The sequence below is a fragment of the Terrapene carolina genome, unplaced genomic scaffold, assembly GCF_002925995.2.
Source record: "Terrapene carolina triunguis isolate 2854851 unplaced genomic scaffold, T_m_triunguis-2.0 Scaffold97, whole genome shotgun sequence".
NCBI lineage: Eukaryota > Metazoa > Chordata > Testudines > Emydidae > Terrapene > Terrapene triunguis.
The window spans coordinates 10616942-10633568 of NW_020664448.1; the positions used below are offsets into that span (position 1 = coordinate 10616942).

Consider the following 16627-nt stretch of genomic DNA (forward strand, 5'->3'; position numbering starts at 1 on the left):
CAGGCAGGTAATTTCACCCTCACAATCCAACCCCAGAAGTGTGATATAAGGAGGACTATTTCTGAATAGAACATTAATTTTTTGAGGTATCAGCTGCTCTTTAATACGCACTAGCCAATGGTAATTAGCATTCTAGCAGCTATTAGAACAAGTTTCAGTGTTTAAAGAATTACCTAGATTGTACAGTAACTATCTAAATATTATTCAGTTCAAATAGCTTTGAACATTCTTTAAATCATTCACATTATATGTATGTGTACACATACATATACACACAAATGCTGGCGATTATATATTTTTTTAAGAGTGCTCCAGTACAGACTTTACATCCTCCACTGTTAAAATTATCCCATAATGAAAACTGAATACAGGGAAAGACCAATATTGTTGAAATACAAAAAGATTATCTGTGAGTAAGACTGCATTCCTCCAAGAAAACAATGCACAAGTTATGGCTTGCCCTTTATAAACTTAATCATGAGCTGGGATTTTCTCTTAGTTTATTTGAACATAAATGACATATTGGTCTCTCCCTACTTGAAAACAAGATCTACAATAAAAGTGAATAAAGTGCCAATTATAACAGAAGCCTGTGAGATTTCATGCAATTATTCAAACGCACACAACTTATCTTCATTCAAACTTTACCAGATGCATTAAAGGCAGCACAGACACAGACCCAGCTATCTGGCAGCAAATGGCACAGTTTTAAGCAAGGAAAAAAAAATCTCAGTATTTCCCATGCCATCATTCGAGTCAAGAGCCTGCAGAACACCCATGAGATTTGTATATGCTAAGAAAAGCTCAAATCTTCTGCACACCAAAGATCTTAATATGAGAAATGTGTAATAGCAGGAAGGTTATGAGATTCTGCTACAGCAGTGGTTAATATAGCATGCCAATTGATTGCAAAAAGGCTGTTGGGTTTTTTTTCACTTACGTATTGTGGAAAATGCATGCCATTCTGTATTTCCCAGGGAGAACAATTACATAATGCAATAATACTGGATTAGAAACAGGTACTTACACAACAGAATATACACAGATAGCATTTTAGTTCACAAGTATACTTAATGTCTGCCCTAAAATAAAAATTCTTGTAATTCAAGTCATTGAATAAATCTTTTAAGTGACACTGTCAAGGTTGATGGGTTTCATACCTGTTTGTATAATCCATTTATTTTTGTGTGCACTTATTTTCCAAAAACATATTCTTCCTTGTTTTCAAAAGCTTATCAAGCAGCAGCACAGCGCTTAGAATCAACGCTACAATAAATAGACTAATGGACAAAGTGGAGAAGAATTTGATGAACAAACCAATTTCCTCCTTCTAAGTTTTTTCAAACAATTTAATAGTGAGTAAAAGGTTTTGTATAAAACAAGATGCCTTGACAGTGTCTTTAAAAATTAATAAAAGAACTGGTTAGAAATGGAATGATAGGCTACAAGATGCATATAAAGATATTGTATATTTTGCTATGACAACAATTAAGTATTTTCAAGCACATGAGAAATATCCAACTGCTAGCAAGTCATTCAGGTAGTAAGTGAGTACTACAGAAACTGTAATATCCACAACCACTTTCACCTGCATACAAGATCTGAGTTGGCAGCTGCCACCCAAAATGAGAGCAGGTAGATGACCTGAAGAGAGATATTGTTTCTCTTTCCAAATCTGTAACAAATCATGTGTTTCATTGTTAAATCACAAAATTGTTTAATACCGTTTGATATAATAGCTCAAAACACTTGTTTTGTTATGTTTCCTATGCTTGTATACTATTCTCCAGTTTGTGGTAAAAGGGAGATTAGAATTTACACATGTAGGTCCCACCAGCATAACTGGGAGCTACTCAAGTATATCCTTCCCTCCCTCTCTCAACACATACATTAATGGATGGGAGAACAAACCACTTTGGTAAAAACACGTGATCCACAAGACATGCTATCTGTAATGGAGTTGTAAACTAGAGAAAAATCAGATTGGTCACTGAAGGTGTTAAGTGGAGACATGTATTAAAAGCAAGCACACACTTCAGAGTGTGACTGTACTACACCTCTACCCCGATATAACGCTGCCTCGGGAGCCAAAAAAATCTTACCACATTATATCGAACTGTGTTATAGCCGAATTCGTGTTATATCGGGTCGCGTTATATCGGGGTAGAGGTGTAGTTGTACACATTTCTGAGGCACCTATCCCTATAACATCACTTCCCACACCCTCAGGTAGCAGAAGATGCACTACTTCCTGCCTCAAGTCACAGAGCAGGCTCAGTGTTGTGACATACAGCAGTGGTTCTTAGACAGTCTGTGGAGCCCCAGGCTAAGGGGTCCATGAAAGGTAGTGGTTACCACAGAACAGTGGTTTTCAACCTAGCGGTCTGCAGACTTGTCTAAGATTTTCAGTGGGGTCCACGCTGCCATTTGAAAAGGTTTAAAACCAACGACATACAGCTTCACCACACAGGATTATATTTCCACACTTCCAAACAGCATTCAGAATGAAGAGTAGCCCCTACCACTATTTCCAAAAGGTCAAGTTACCCTACTCAAATAATTACTAAGGGTTTGATGTTCTACAACCTAAGTTTCTGCCCTAGCAATACTTTTAGTTTACAGTATAAATTCACACTCACGCTACAGAATAAGTCATATGTAAGTCTGTGCATCTGCCACGGAGGTCATGGAAGACAGCCAGCAGGTACGACTGACTCCAGGGCCGCTGGAGCATCTTGGGCGGTCCTGGGCCACCCCCCCAGCACCAGTGGCAGCGGTCCCAGACTGCCGCTCCTGGAACATGCACGGGAGCTCCAGGGCCCGTCCCAGTACCAGCGGGTACCCTGGAGCCCCCACTCCAGAGCAGGGCGTGCCCCAGAGTCCCCCTGCCCTCCATACCAGCGGGCGACCCCCCCCTCCAGAGCAGCAGCTGTGCCCCTGGAGCCCCCCAGAACACCCAAGATTTAGTCAGGAGTATATAGTACAAGTCATGGATAGGTCACGGGGCTGTGAATTTTTGTTTATTGCCTGTGACCTGTCCATGACTTTTACTAAAATTACCCATGGCTAAATCTTAGCCTTAGTCACATGCAATGAAACAGCGTATCTGATAAAGGGGAAATAATCTAAATGAAGTTGGCCATCCAGTTACTGTTACTATAGCAATATACATTCTCAAACTGACCATTTATGATTCAAATAATCTTCAAAACCTATCCACTGTAATGACTCATCACCTCCACACCTTTATATTGCATGTTTGCCTATATTTTAAGTTACATAGATTCACTACTTCAGAATCTTCATTCACTTACAATTGTTGGAGCATTCCATGCAGTTGTGGGTGCAACCTTGGGCTGCCAGTTGGAACCACCAGTTAATTTCTTTTCGCCTGGTTGAGTCCAATTTACATCACTTCAAATAAATTTTTAAAAAAACATTAGAAAACAGATTTTCTTTGCACCATCTTCAGATATAGTACATTAGTCAAATAAGCTCGCGTGTTTCCACAAGGTGAAAATCTACATTAATACTGACCCCTTAAGAGCTTAGTCACCAAATCAAGTTGTACAGTCACAGTAAACCTGGTCTGGACTAGGGAAAACATAGATCAGATTCAGCTAACAGAAGCTAGCTAAGACAGACCTAAACTCAACTACTTTTCTTAGCCTAGATGCAGTGCAATACTATTAGCTCCATTTTTGCAGGTCAAATTATAACGTGGGCAGGAGCAAATGTGTACAAATTCCTGGATGGTTTCAAGGCTAGAACAGTGTTTGTGTACAGACTACTCCACAGCAGCCCTAACTGGATTGACAGGATTCTTTTCTTTGCAGTGGTGCTGGAGTTGCTGTGGCTAATTGTGCTTGATGTTAAATACAACATCAAAGCTGATCACAATTATTCTGGATCAGGAGTTCACTTTCCTCCTACTGGCCCATCACACCCCAGATTTCTTAAACTTCATGGGATACTACACACAACTAATTTTATTTCAGGTGTTTGGAAATGGGATGTGTTGAGGTCTGTTAAGGAGCTGCTAGTTATTGTAGGCATGCATTGTAATACTAAAACACACATACTGAATGACCAATAAACTACGTATTTTGTGAAGTTTATTCACTAAGTAAGAGCAACAGGCATCAGGGTCCAGAGCAATTAACAGGATTTAGACCTAAACTCTAATTCGAGCTTTGTTGCTGCTGCCCTGCTCCCACCCCACAAGTAGCTATGGGTCAAGTCACTTCACCTAGGTTTCAGTTTCCTCCTCTGTAAAATGGAGGTAATACTGATTTCCTCAGAGATGCTGTAAAGATTAGTATGCACAAAGTGGTTATGAACATGAAGCGCTAAATACTATCAAGAATAAGCCTTTAAAAATCCAAGAAATTTTCCAAGTTTGATTAAAAACAAACACTCACTTTTTAGTAGTTCCATTTCCAATGCCCAAATCTGCCACAGAATGGGAAAGACATTACTGAAATAGCCTGTTCATTTTATACAATTACACACACACTTATCTTAAGATTTCCAACAAATACTTACTGCCTACAAGGTTGGCTAAGGATGAATCCAGATCATCTGATACTAACTTGTTAGGTGGCAGCTTGGCAACCAGAAGATTCTGGTTTTGAGAGGTCACTGTTGGTTTTAGGAGTCCACCTAATTCATCAAAGCCTTAAAATGATAAAACATATAAAACAGGCCTTAAACTTGAGGCTTCCACTGAAGATCAGATTACACATTTACACCAAGGGGGGAGGGTGTAAGGAGTCCTACAAAACATTGGTTAAAAATATGGAAGACTGAATCAAGTGTTGCACAAAACTACAGTATATAAAGGGAATAAAGCCATTATACCTCAACTGCAAACAGGGATATTAATGGCACAGAAGAATAGCTGCTTTGAGACTGATCCTTCAAACCCTATGTGTGAGAAACTCCTACTCACTGCGATGCAAATGTCAAGTATGGAAGGTTTTCAGGATAGCATCTATAGTTTTAAAGGTCAAAACTCCTCTAAATTGTCCTGTTGCAGAAAAAATTCTTTTTTAAAAAAAATGCACAGGAATGCTAACCCAAAGGTGCATAAAATCCATCAAGCAGAAAAGATTTAACTACTGAGTGCTCAAAAGAATTAAAGGTACTCAGTACAAATCCAATTTCTCTGTTAAGTGTGTACCAACTGGCAATTTGCTATCTTGATCTTAAAACGATCATGCCCTAAAAAGAAGATTGATTATCCAAATTATTTAAACACAAATAAAAAAAATTCAGAAATTAAACAGATTTGAAAGCTTAGGTTAATTCTTAACCTTCGGTTAATTAATAAGAGGGAAGGTCCTCATGGATCAGAACCCGTTAAAAGATAGGAAACAGTCAGTTTTCACAGTGGAGAGATCCCCAAGGATCTGTAATTGGACCAGTGCTGTTCAACGTATTCATCAATGAACTGGAAAAAGGAGTAAACAGTGAGGAGGCAAAGATTGCAGTCAATACAAAATTACTCAAGACAGTTAAGTCCAAAGCGGATTGCAAAGGGATCTCACAAAACTGGGTGATTGGGCAACAAAATGGCAGGTGAAATTCAATGTTGATAAATGCAAAGCAATGCACATTGGAAAACATAATCCCAACTATTCATAGAAAGAGATAGGGTCCAAATCAAGAAAGAAATCTTGGCATCATCGTGGATAGCTCTCTGAAAACATCTGCTCAATGTGCAGCAGCAGTCAAAAAAACTTACAGAATATTAGGAACCATTAGGAAAGGGATAAATAATAAGACAGAAAATATAATGCCACTATATAACTCCACGGTACGCCCACACCTTGACTGCTGCATACAGTTCTGGTCGCCCCAACTTAAAAAAGATATATTAGAATTGGAAAAAGCACAGGAACAAAAATAATTAGGAATATGGAAGAGCTTCCATATGAGGAGAGATTAAAAAGACAGACTTTTCATCTTAGAAAAGAGACAACTAAGGGTGGGGGGGGGGGATATGATACAGGTCTATAAAATCATGAATGGTGGGAAAAAATGAATAAGGAAATGTTATTTACCCCTTCAGATAACACAAGAACAAGTGGTCACCCAATGAAATTAAAAGGCAGCAGGTTTAAAATAAACATAAAAAAGTACTTCTTCATACAGTGCAGTCAGCCTGTGGAACTTACTGCCAGAGGAAGCTGTGAAGGCCAAAAGTATAACCAGATTCAAAAAGAAGTAGGTAAATTCATGGAGGATAGGTCCATCAGAGGCCATTGGGATGCAACCCCAATCTCTGGGTGTCCTTAAACTTCTGACTGCCAGAGGCTGGGACTGGACAACAAGAGATGCCTCATTTGATAATTGTCCTGTTCCGTTAATTTCTTCTGAAGCATCTGGCATCATCCACTGTTGGAATATAGGATACTGGGCTAGATAGACCATTGGTTTGACCCAGTATGGCCATTATGTTAATCAGTGTAGAAAAATGCCTTTTAATTTCACAGCACTACGCAGTGAAGACAGAATTTAACTTTGTAGTTCATGGCATATTAGATTAAATTATATAGCCTTTTGATCAGGTAGGTAACTAAGGCTAGTTCTGCAAATATTTATGCATGTGCTGAACTTTGTGCTTAGTCCCACTGAAGTAGTAAAAAATAACCTGTGTGAAGTTACTTGCATGCATAAGTGTTTGCAGGATCAGGGTCTAAATAAAAGGAGTGATTCTAAATATTATAGAGCAATCCCTACAAAAATATTCAGTAGAAAGGAGCAGCCCTTTAATTAGCAAAATACAAAAAAGACACACAAACAAAGTGAAAGATGCTGCTATTGCAAGTTTAAATCCACTTTGCTTTCACCAGTTGGAGTCTCTTCATAGCAGTCTGCATTTGTTTACACCAGAAACAAATGTCCCTAGCCTCTGTTTGCCAGAAACTGGGAATGGACGACAGGGAATAGATCACTTGGTGACTACCCATTCTGTTAATTCCCTCTGGGGCACCTGGCATTGGCCACTGTCAGAAGACAGGATACTGGACTAAATGGACCTTTGGTCTGACCTAGTATGGCCGTTCTTAAGAGATGTACCTTCCATAGATGCCAAATGATTAAAGCACATTTGTTGCCTACATTGATATTAATGAAAGCCTCTCTTACCACCAGAATCTACGACGACATTAGAAGATTTGTTTCCAAACACAGACTCAAAGTCAACATTAAGGCCAGCTACGGGCTGTGGTTGAGCAACAGGAGAAGGAGTGAACCCTGAACAAAATATAAAGAGTACAAATGGATTATACAGCAATTGTTCCACAACTCCACTTTCTGTCTGAAAGAGGATATACCAAACCATGTGTATAGATTTGAGTATTATCCAATAGCTGTAATGATTGGATAAGTGAGTGAATGGAAAAAACCTCCTAAGGCCCAGATCACTCCCTGAAGTAGAAATGCACACAGGAAAGTATCTGGGTAGTGGTTTGCTCCAAGTAGTGTTTACAAATCCATTTTCCTTCCCTTAAAAGGGGCTGCCTTTTTATCCCCAACAGATTCCCAGGAGGCAAGGTCAGCAATATACAGGCACAGAATCCCAAGACACTAACTTTTTTTGGGTGAGACTTAGGGCATGTCTCCATTAAAGGCATTATAGCAGCACAGCTGCATTGCCATCATGTAGAAATGCTTTCCTACATCAATAGAAGGGGCTTTTCTGTCTATGTAGGTAATCCATCTCCACAAATAGTGGTACGTAGGTGGATGGATGAATTCTTCTGTCAACCTAGATACATTTACACCGGGAGTTAAATCAGCTTAACTATGGGGCTCAAAGATGTCAATTTTTCACAACCCTGTGCAACATAGTTAGGTCCATCTAACATTTTTAGTGTAGATTAGGACTAAATAATATACAGCTTTTTCTTACCCAATGCTCACAGCTGTGCCACCACACCTTTACATAAACGGAAAGTGGGTGGGTAGAGAATCCTCCTCAAGCTTAACACTGTTCATATAATCTCCCTGCTAAATTCTCCCATGTCTCTATACTAACAGGTGGAGTGCGACTACTTAACAGCATGGTTTTATTGCAGCAAATCACATTACTAGGGCAGATGTCTCACCAATGTACAAACAAAGACAATCTACTATGAGACAACTGATAACAGAAGCTACTTAGACACTGTTACTACGAATATTTTTATGTCTGTTCTGTTGTTTGATACAATTCTATGTGGAATGCAGTAGTAATAAGTCTAGTAGTTAAGGCGGGGGCGAGGGGGGGGGAGGGGCTGGGAGTCAGACAAATTCTAATTTCAGTTCTTTCCCTAACTATGGCCCTGTCAGAAGCGATACCACGTCATTTTCTGTGCATCTGCAGAACAAATAGGCAGTCACTATCTCACATATTGCAAGAATTATTTAATGTTTGTACACCACCACCTTGGAAGTTTAATATACTATTAAGTACTAGGTAATAAGTGGAAGTTTATGACCCAGTTCACTATATTAAGTACAGGAAAATAAAACCAAAATTAATACTGAGTTTTATTTGAAGTGTTTATTGCAACTGTTGCCATTTTACTTTGGCGGATAAATTAGTAAGATAACTATTATATGAAAGGCAGCATAAAAATATTTAACATTTTAAAACTTGTTTCCCTGACGAGTGTAACAGTAGCAGCTCTGCTTTTTATACCACTGAGTCAAGGAAAGGAGATTAGACAAGATCAAGTTTACCTAGGAATAAAAGTATCTTAATCAAAAGAAACAATTGATCAAAGACCATACTCCCCCCCCCCCCACTTTTCTTACTTCTGTTAAAATGTATCTGTTTATCTACAGTGAAAAACTATTTCACCTCAACAAAATTAGTGTTTAAAGTTGTTTAACCTTGACAAAATATAAACCCGTTGGAGAAATACAATTTCCGTTACCAGTCACACCATTTTAGCTGCCTTAAAGGAACACACAGTTAAGTTGAAGCAAAAGCACCAATAGAGAGCCAAAGAACTGCTACACAGCTAATTTTTATTACAAAGCAACTTTAAACACTGTGTTTATGGCAAGACAAGGGAAATAAGTGCATTTCAGAGATTTCAAATTTTAGTGAGGAATTCATCTGACAGGATACAATGTGGCTCTTTTAAAACAATCTTTGCAGAAACAGAAAGATTGATTTAAATAAAGTCTATGCTTTTACTTTAGAAAATGAGTCTGCTTCTGCAAAACAAGTGTCCGGCTCTCATACTTTAGGATTTTTCAGCTGTAAGCAACATAAATCAAGAGAACAGCATTAGGGACTCATCAATTTCTAACTGTGGAGTGGGGGAGGGCAGTTTTACCCTTGGGTTTCTGCCACCAACCCAGTCAATTACTCAGCCACAAGTTTATTTTGAAGATTTTAGCAAGTGAGGAGGGAAAAACCCAACTTTAAATCCTTAAGGGAGTTTGTGTTTAGCAAAAAATAATCCTGCCGGGAAGATGAGAAAACAGGAGTTAGCAAGAACCAGTGATTCTGCATGTTTTTCTTGATAGAGAGTAAGCTTTTTGCTTTGCATTACTTTTTCATTAACCTTGAAATGTGCATGGAAGAATTCTAATTAAATGGATGGAGGATTGCATCCTGGGAAGCAGTGACTCTGAGATAGATTTGGGGGCCAGAGAGGATAATCAGCTGAACATGAGCTCCCAATGTGATGCTGCAATCTGGAGCGCTAACGTGATCCTTGGATGGATAAACAGGGGAATCTTGACTAGGAGTAGAAAGGCTATTTTACTTCTGTATTTGGCACTAGCTGCTGTAATACTGCATCCACAAATCAAGTAGGACATTGATAAATGGAGAGGGTTTAGAGAAGAGCCAGAAGAATAAAGATTAGAAAACATGCCTTATAGTGACAGAACTCAAGGAGCTCAATCTATTTATCTTAAAGGAATGTTAAGGGATGACTTGATCACAGTCTATAAGTATCTACAGGGGGAATAAATAGGCTCTTCAGACTAGCAGAAAAAGGTACAATACGATCCAATGGCTACAAGTTAAAGCTAGACAAATTCAGACTAGAAATAAGGCATACATTTTTAACAGAGAATAATTAACCATTGGAACAATTTACCAAGGGCTATGGTGAATTCGTCATCACTGGCAATTTTTAAATCAAGATTGAATTTTTTTTTTTAAAATATGCTCTAGGAATTATTTTGTGGAAGCTGTATGGCCTTTGGTACACAGGTGGTCAGATGAGATGATACAATGGTCCTTTCTGGCCTTGAAATCTATGAATTATTACCCAAGAGGTTAGTTTCGCTAACTTTAGCAATTCCTGTATACTTCACTGAAAGGCAATTTTGACGAGTCTTCAAACAAAAATTCCTCTGACAATCTCAGAAGACACCCCTATAACAGCAACAGGGCCCATAATGCACATCCACACCAGATAGCCAGTGATTGACAACCTATATAATGACTTGTAGACACACTATAATGTCATTGCGCGGGTTGTACGAGTATCAGGTTGCTGTACTGACACATTACAACCCTGCAAGTGGAGAAACCAATAATTTCACACAACAGATGTCCTTAAACAGTCGACTCACCTAGCACAGCGGGGCTCTACAACAGAAGCAGAGATAAAGAACGAGGGAAACAGGAAGGTATGCCAGCAAATAAACCAGTCAGCAGAACACAAAAGGACCCCCTAACTAAATTTTGGTATCTCTTCCTCATCCACCTTAGAGTAGTGGGGTAGGGTAAGATCACTTATGAATAGGGCCCTGTGTAAAACACTATTTTTTTAAAGAAAACATTGTAAATGGAAAAGTATTGAATTTCATGGAGTTGCACAGAATGAGTTTTACAACTATATTTAATCAAATTTGCAACTAAAATTAGCAGCAAACACAAACACATGCAATTCACTAAATGTTTACTTCTGTCACAGGCACACAGCACTTTAGAATTCCACACAAATTCATTCCATCCTTGAAATTGACTAAGGTCATTTTTCATATTAAAGGACTTTGTTGTAGACATTCTTTTTAACAAATGGCATTTTCACAATGCCTCTACCCTCTGTGAAATCATGATTTACACAGGACCCTGCTTAAGAACAAACAAAATTAGAGCCTGCTGTCACAGTTGCTTTTCATAAGGAACTGTTCAGTGTGGGATGAAGCAATGGAGGAATATTAGAATAGTGTCCTTGAAACAGAGGAGTTATTTACTGCATGTTAGTGCTTAAAAGAAACATTTAGCACAAGTTTAAAACATAAGGTCTTGTCAATCACTTGTATATCTGCAATGATGCATTTAAGGTAAGCAATGATACATGAGTAATTGGAAATTGTTAGCCAATGTATCAAAACAATGCAGTTTTGTCAGCTAACTAATGCATCCAGAGGTTTTCCTTCTTCTAGGCCAGTGGTTCCCAAACTGGGCTTCGTGAACCCCTGGGGGTTCACGAAATGTTACAGGGGGTTCTCGGGAAAAAATTCCCTAATGGCAGACAGAGCTGTTCCTAGGGACCCCGGACAGCACGGGGTCAGCAGCCTGGAGCCCCTGGACTTCCAAGAGCTACGCAGATCAAAGCAAGCATATCTATCACACTGAGGAGATTTAAACTTCAAGACTCCTTATAAGAAATGGAAAGGGAGGTGGATATTTTTTGCTGTTTTTAAAATTAAATAGGCAGTTAGTATTGTTTTTAAAATTATTATGAAGAACAAGTTTAAGCTTTGTTGTAACGTGCGTTGTTTGCCTGGACTACTCAAGACCTGAATGCTTATGTAGGAGGAACTCTTTGAGTTGGCTTCTTAAATATCTTCATGCTGTTTCAAATCTGATACTCCTTGATGAAACATAGGAGCCTTGTCTCATAACAAGCTTATTCAAAGTGATACAAGCTACGGAAGTGAGATCTTGGAAGAGTGTTGCCGTTTTCATAATGTAATAAAAATAATGTAATTATAAATAATAATTAATAATAGTGTGTAATAAGCAGGTCATAAAAACAAAATTTTATATTTCCAAGATCACTGCTTTTATAATTTATACTCAGGTAAAGGAGAAAATCCCTGGAAACATTCATTTTTAGGAGGGGGTTCGCGAGACTTGACATTTTAGTGAATGGGGTTCACAGGTTGTTAAAGTTTGGGAACCACTGTTCTAGGCACATATCAAATTAATTCAAGTTGCTATGTCTGTGATAAAACCATATCACATTACCTACCTCCAAATAGACCAGCTACAGTAGAGGGCTCATTGCGGAAATGAGAAGCATTAGGATAAGCTTGAGGGCCACAAAATGAATCTGATAAGTCATATCACAGAACAGAAAGAGCAGAGAAAGAATAGGAAGAGTTACAGAAAGAAAAGAACCAAAACATACTATTTATATTGTCAAATACTTTGAACTGAAATTAAAAAAACTAAACCTGTGTATACTCTAATCATAAAATGGAACCAAAGGAGGCAACCTAATATATCAAACACCTTAAAAATGGAAACAAGTTTTATATTATCTAGAACATCAAGGGAAAGACACTGTTGCAAAATTACAACTAAAACACATGTACATTTTTTAGCTCAAATGTCATGTTTTACATCTTTGGAAGACACAAATGAGTGTAAAAACCTCAAGTGCCAACTATTTATGCTAAACAATCTGTCCACCTCGCATTTTACTGTGACACGGGGAGTACCTTTCCCAGACCTGAAGAAGAGCTGTGTGTGGCTCAAAAACTTGTCTCTCACCTATAGAAGTTGCTCCAATAAAAGATATTACCTCACCCACCTTGTCTCTGTAAAAACCTTAAGCCATTTTCTCTAATACCTGAAGTATAATAATACAGTTGAATAGTGGATTCATATTTTGTTGCCACAAGGGTGTTTGGTTCGGCAAATGGACTGAAATGATCTAAAGAACCAGGAGTTATCTTAAAATCACATTTACATTGTAGCAACTTGTTTGTACTAATACAGTTAAAGTAATGCCTATGGGGCTTTTTTCACATTAAAAACCTAGTTTTCAGGGAATTATGATTTGGCTATAAGTATATATTCTAGGTTGTGACTTGGTTTTTACATAGACTTATCAGGGCTCCCCCCCAAGATCAATTTCAAGAAAGATTTTTATTGTGAAAATAAAAGATCTGCCAGACTGTCTTCACAAATAGCTTTGCTCTAAAAAACAAAAGCTGTCATGTAATTAGTCTTATTTTTTATTCTTTTTAATAGGTTAACTGACAATTCTTCACATTGAGAAATAATCCAATTACTATGTACTTCCCCTAACACAAGTTTTAGGAGGATTTTTAACATAGCAGCCCTGATGTTTGGTCTACAGTGGCTAAAGTTGTGGGGTGTGTGCGCGTGTGGGGGTGGTGTTGTTTTTTAAGCAAGTTATAAATGGTGATTTATACGGTAAACTATTACCTGTCCGCTGAGTGAAGAAGAATTTTTAAAAGTCAATAAAGTAACAAGATATTTTAGATCAGTGATGTCAATATTAATGTTATCACCACAATTAAAAAGCTACGATTTCTAAACAAAAACTCCATGCCTCCAAAGAAATTCAGATTCAACTGCCACGTTTACAACAAGGTCATGACAATCCGACAAAAGCAAAACCGGCATTTTCATCCATTCTCATTCTTGCATGCCTCCGAATTTTATGAAATATGGTCTTTAAATATACTTATTTCAGAGCCCTTCATTACATAAGCATACTTGAGCAAGAATGCTTCAACTACAACTTTGAAATGTCTGACAATGACTACTTATGTATACTAAGCAATGATTTTTAATACAGCTATGATAACGTCCGAAATAGTGAGCCCACACCAATAATCAAAAGTAGAACACGGATTTTAGTTTGTTTCTGGGGAAAAAATTTACTTGATTAAAAATAATTCAATTTGTGAAATATTTTACAGCAGTTATTTAGCTAAAAGGTACATTACCAACAAATATTTCATGGGTGGGTGTCCTAGTGGTGAAAGTAGATACATCAGAGGATACAACAGACAGATGAACAGCATCATTAGTTTTGGTGAGGAAAGGATTTAGGCTTGGAATGGCATCATCAACAGCATCAACAGTAGCAGAGAATGGATCTGTGCAATGCCAGCGAGTAAGATAAAGAAGAAAGGGGAATTGAATTAGTAAGGAATTAATTGTTAGAAACAGCAGAAGAGATAAGAGTTCACATTGTTTTCCTCTCTGGGCAGCGACTGTTTTAGTCTGTACTGCATCTAGAACAACAGGTACTGGTTCTGGAATGAGATTCCAATGCATTACCATAATACAAATTAATAATTTACATGGCAGAATTGTAAGCCAGTAAACCGGTGAGAAAAACCTAAAACAAAATTACAGCCTTACCCAGTCTTTAAATGCCATGTTATTTTCTAGAAAGAATGTATGCAAGGACAGGATTGAAAATACCATACTTTGCTTCCTGTTTCTACAAAAGAAAGTCTCCCCATTACTTGGAACACAAGCAGCAATAAGCTCAGTAGGAATGCGGCATTGGCTGCAAAGGAGCAAAGCCTGGCTGCTTCTGCTTCAAGAAGCAGCAGCCAAAATTGAGGCTGCCTGCCAAAAAAAAAAAAAAAAAAAAGTCCACGTTGGGATTGGGGCTTGACAGTAACAGGAATATATCCGGCTAAAAGAAGTCAAAGGTGGACAAAAGGGAGTTCCAAATCCTCCTGAGGTGGGCTGGTAAGGTATTCTTTTCCCTCCCATCCGAAAGCAGAAAAAGAGTAGGGCAAGCCAGTCAGCACCAACCCCATGGATTAGCAGGTGGCAGAAGGTGGGTTAGTTTCACTGCTGCCTCAACCCTATGCAAGACCTCAGATCTCCCACTGAAATGAGTGGGAGTTGGACCTGCTCTTTAACTGCATTTTACTATTTTAAATAATACAATTATACAGGCATTCCTGAATAATAGTTGTGATTCTGCTATTTTTAGTAGTAGTTTTCAATTTCTGGCACTTTTACACTTTGCTGTAGAGACAAACTGATTTCATCCAAAGCTCTTCCAGATCAAACTAAGACTTGTCATAGTTTCTCAAATGCAACTTGCAAAATATTATATACTCAGCATGAATCTGAGTTAATTCATATCAATTTGCCACAACAAGTACTGCATAAAATAGGCTAAGTCATAGCTTTCAGTCTCACCATAGCCCTGAGCAACATGAAACTTCAGAATTGTGGCTGCAATTTTTCTTAGCATCTAAAAAACACTTTGAAATTGGGTTCAGACTTAGACTATTTTACACAAAAAAACCACAGACCTGCATTTGCCCCAGATTCAGTTAGGTTCAACTGCAAGAGTGGAATAGCTCAGAGGCCTTGTAAGAAAATGGTTTTTAGTCAACTGCTTGACAAACAGTGCTTTAGTAAAGGTCAAGCACTATTAAATAATGCCATAAGATTATTATAAAATGGCAATACGAAATCCTATGCTCATGTGCCTTACCCACAATTTAGGCTTTAACGTCAAAATCTTGTAATCATTGTCTGCAATGGGTGCTAATACAAGAAAATTTGAGCTCTGGCACAAGCAGATTAAAACAGTGTAAATGAAATTAGATTTTCATTTGACATCCTGACCTTCCAAGTTTTGTCCTCTCTTGGTTTTATTTCCTTCCCTTGTAATCAACAGAAAATAGAACATTTAAGACAAACTATGGTTAACTCCAAGTTTATGGAAGTTTCAAAATACATCTTCTGCCTTTTGATTTCTGAAGCTTAAGGTACATATTGGCACTTGACAAACAGAACACACACAAGTCAGTCAGTCAACTAAAACACTAGGTATGGTCCTTTATAGTTTGCAAATACTTCATTTTTTCAACTATGTACCGACTGTTTGATTAAATAATTCAGACAAAAACAGCAGAAGGTTTAAGAGAACACTAAAGAAAGCTTTAAAAGTGTTGATCAGTTTATGTTGCTTTATAGGTATTGTCAATTGAGCTCTTAGTATTTTATGTGCACAATGAAAAGGCTACTTAACACATTGGAACAGCATCTGTTCCCTGAACATCAAGTTTCAGATTGCATTAGTATTGTTTGTCCCACCTGAATGTCGAGTAACACTGTCAAAAACACTAGTAAAAAGCTATAAACCTCCTGCCCATTTTTTTCAACACTCAGATCGTAATTTTTGAAAATTTTAGATTCTACCCACTGTCCGACCTTGACTCCAATTAATGTATTTCCAATTTTATCTAGCTCTCAGTGTGACTTACTGTACTTACACTTCTGATATAAGAAATGCAACTTCATCAGACTGAAGTACATTGGGTTCATTTAGGCCCTTACATACTCATCATAAGAAGCATGACAGAGAAGCATGCTCTCTTGCTAGCAGCAATTTTCAGTTCTTAAAGCCATGTTCCACCCTTGGATATGCACAGCTCCCATTTATTTCAATGGGAGCCCTGCTTGCACAGTGAAGGCAGAATCCAGCCTGTATTGCTGTATTGGAGCTAAGACTTTTTTCCCCCTCCCCCAAACAGTCATTTTCCATTTTGCAAGCCAACTTCTCTTCGCAAATAACCGCACTATAAGTATTTCAGAAACAGCAGAGGACAAAAGAAACCCTCAACTTTTTCAGTGGCTTCT

At 38.0% G+C, this 16627-nt stretch overlaps 1 protein-coding gene across 13 annotated transcripts in view; it reads right to left on the reverse strand.

The window, feature by feature from the left end:
• PICALM (phosphatidylinositol binding clathrin assembly protein) overlaps positions 1-16627 on the reverse strand; it is a 120614-nt gene that overhangs the window by 21923 nt on the left and 82064 nt on the right. For 3 of the 13 annotated variants that reach the window (XM_024194600.2, XM_024194599.2, XM_024194602.3), the window contains exons 13-19: positions 13954-14106; positions 12222-12302; positions 7153-7260; positions 4546-4677; positions 4422-4452; positions 3315-3414; positions 1597-1675 (exon numbers count right to left, since the gene is read on the reverse strand). In XM_024194600.2, coding sequence (XP_024050368.1) covers positions 1597-1675; positions 3315-3414; positions 4422-4452; positions 4546-4677; positions 7153-7260; positions 12222-12302; positions 13954-14106 — 684 coding nt within the window. Of the gene's footprint in view, positions 1-940; positions 965-1588; positions 1676-3314; positions 3415-4421; positions 4453-4545; positions 4678-7152; positions 7261-12221; positions 12303-13953; positions 14107-16627 lie in introns of all 13 variants that reach the window. The other 10 variants (XM_024194607.3, XM_024194604.2, XM_024194603.2 and 7 more) reach the window with 6 other exon arrangements.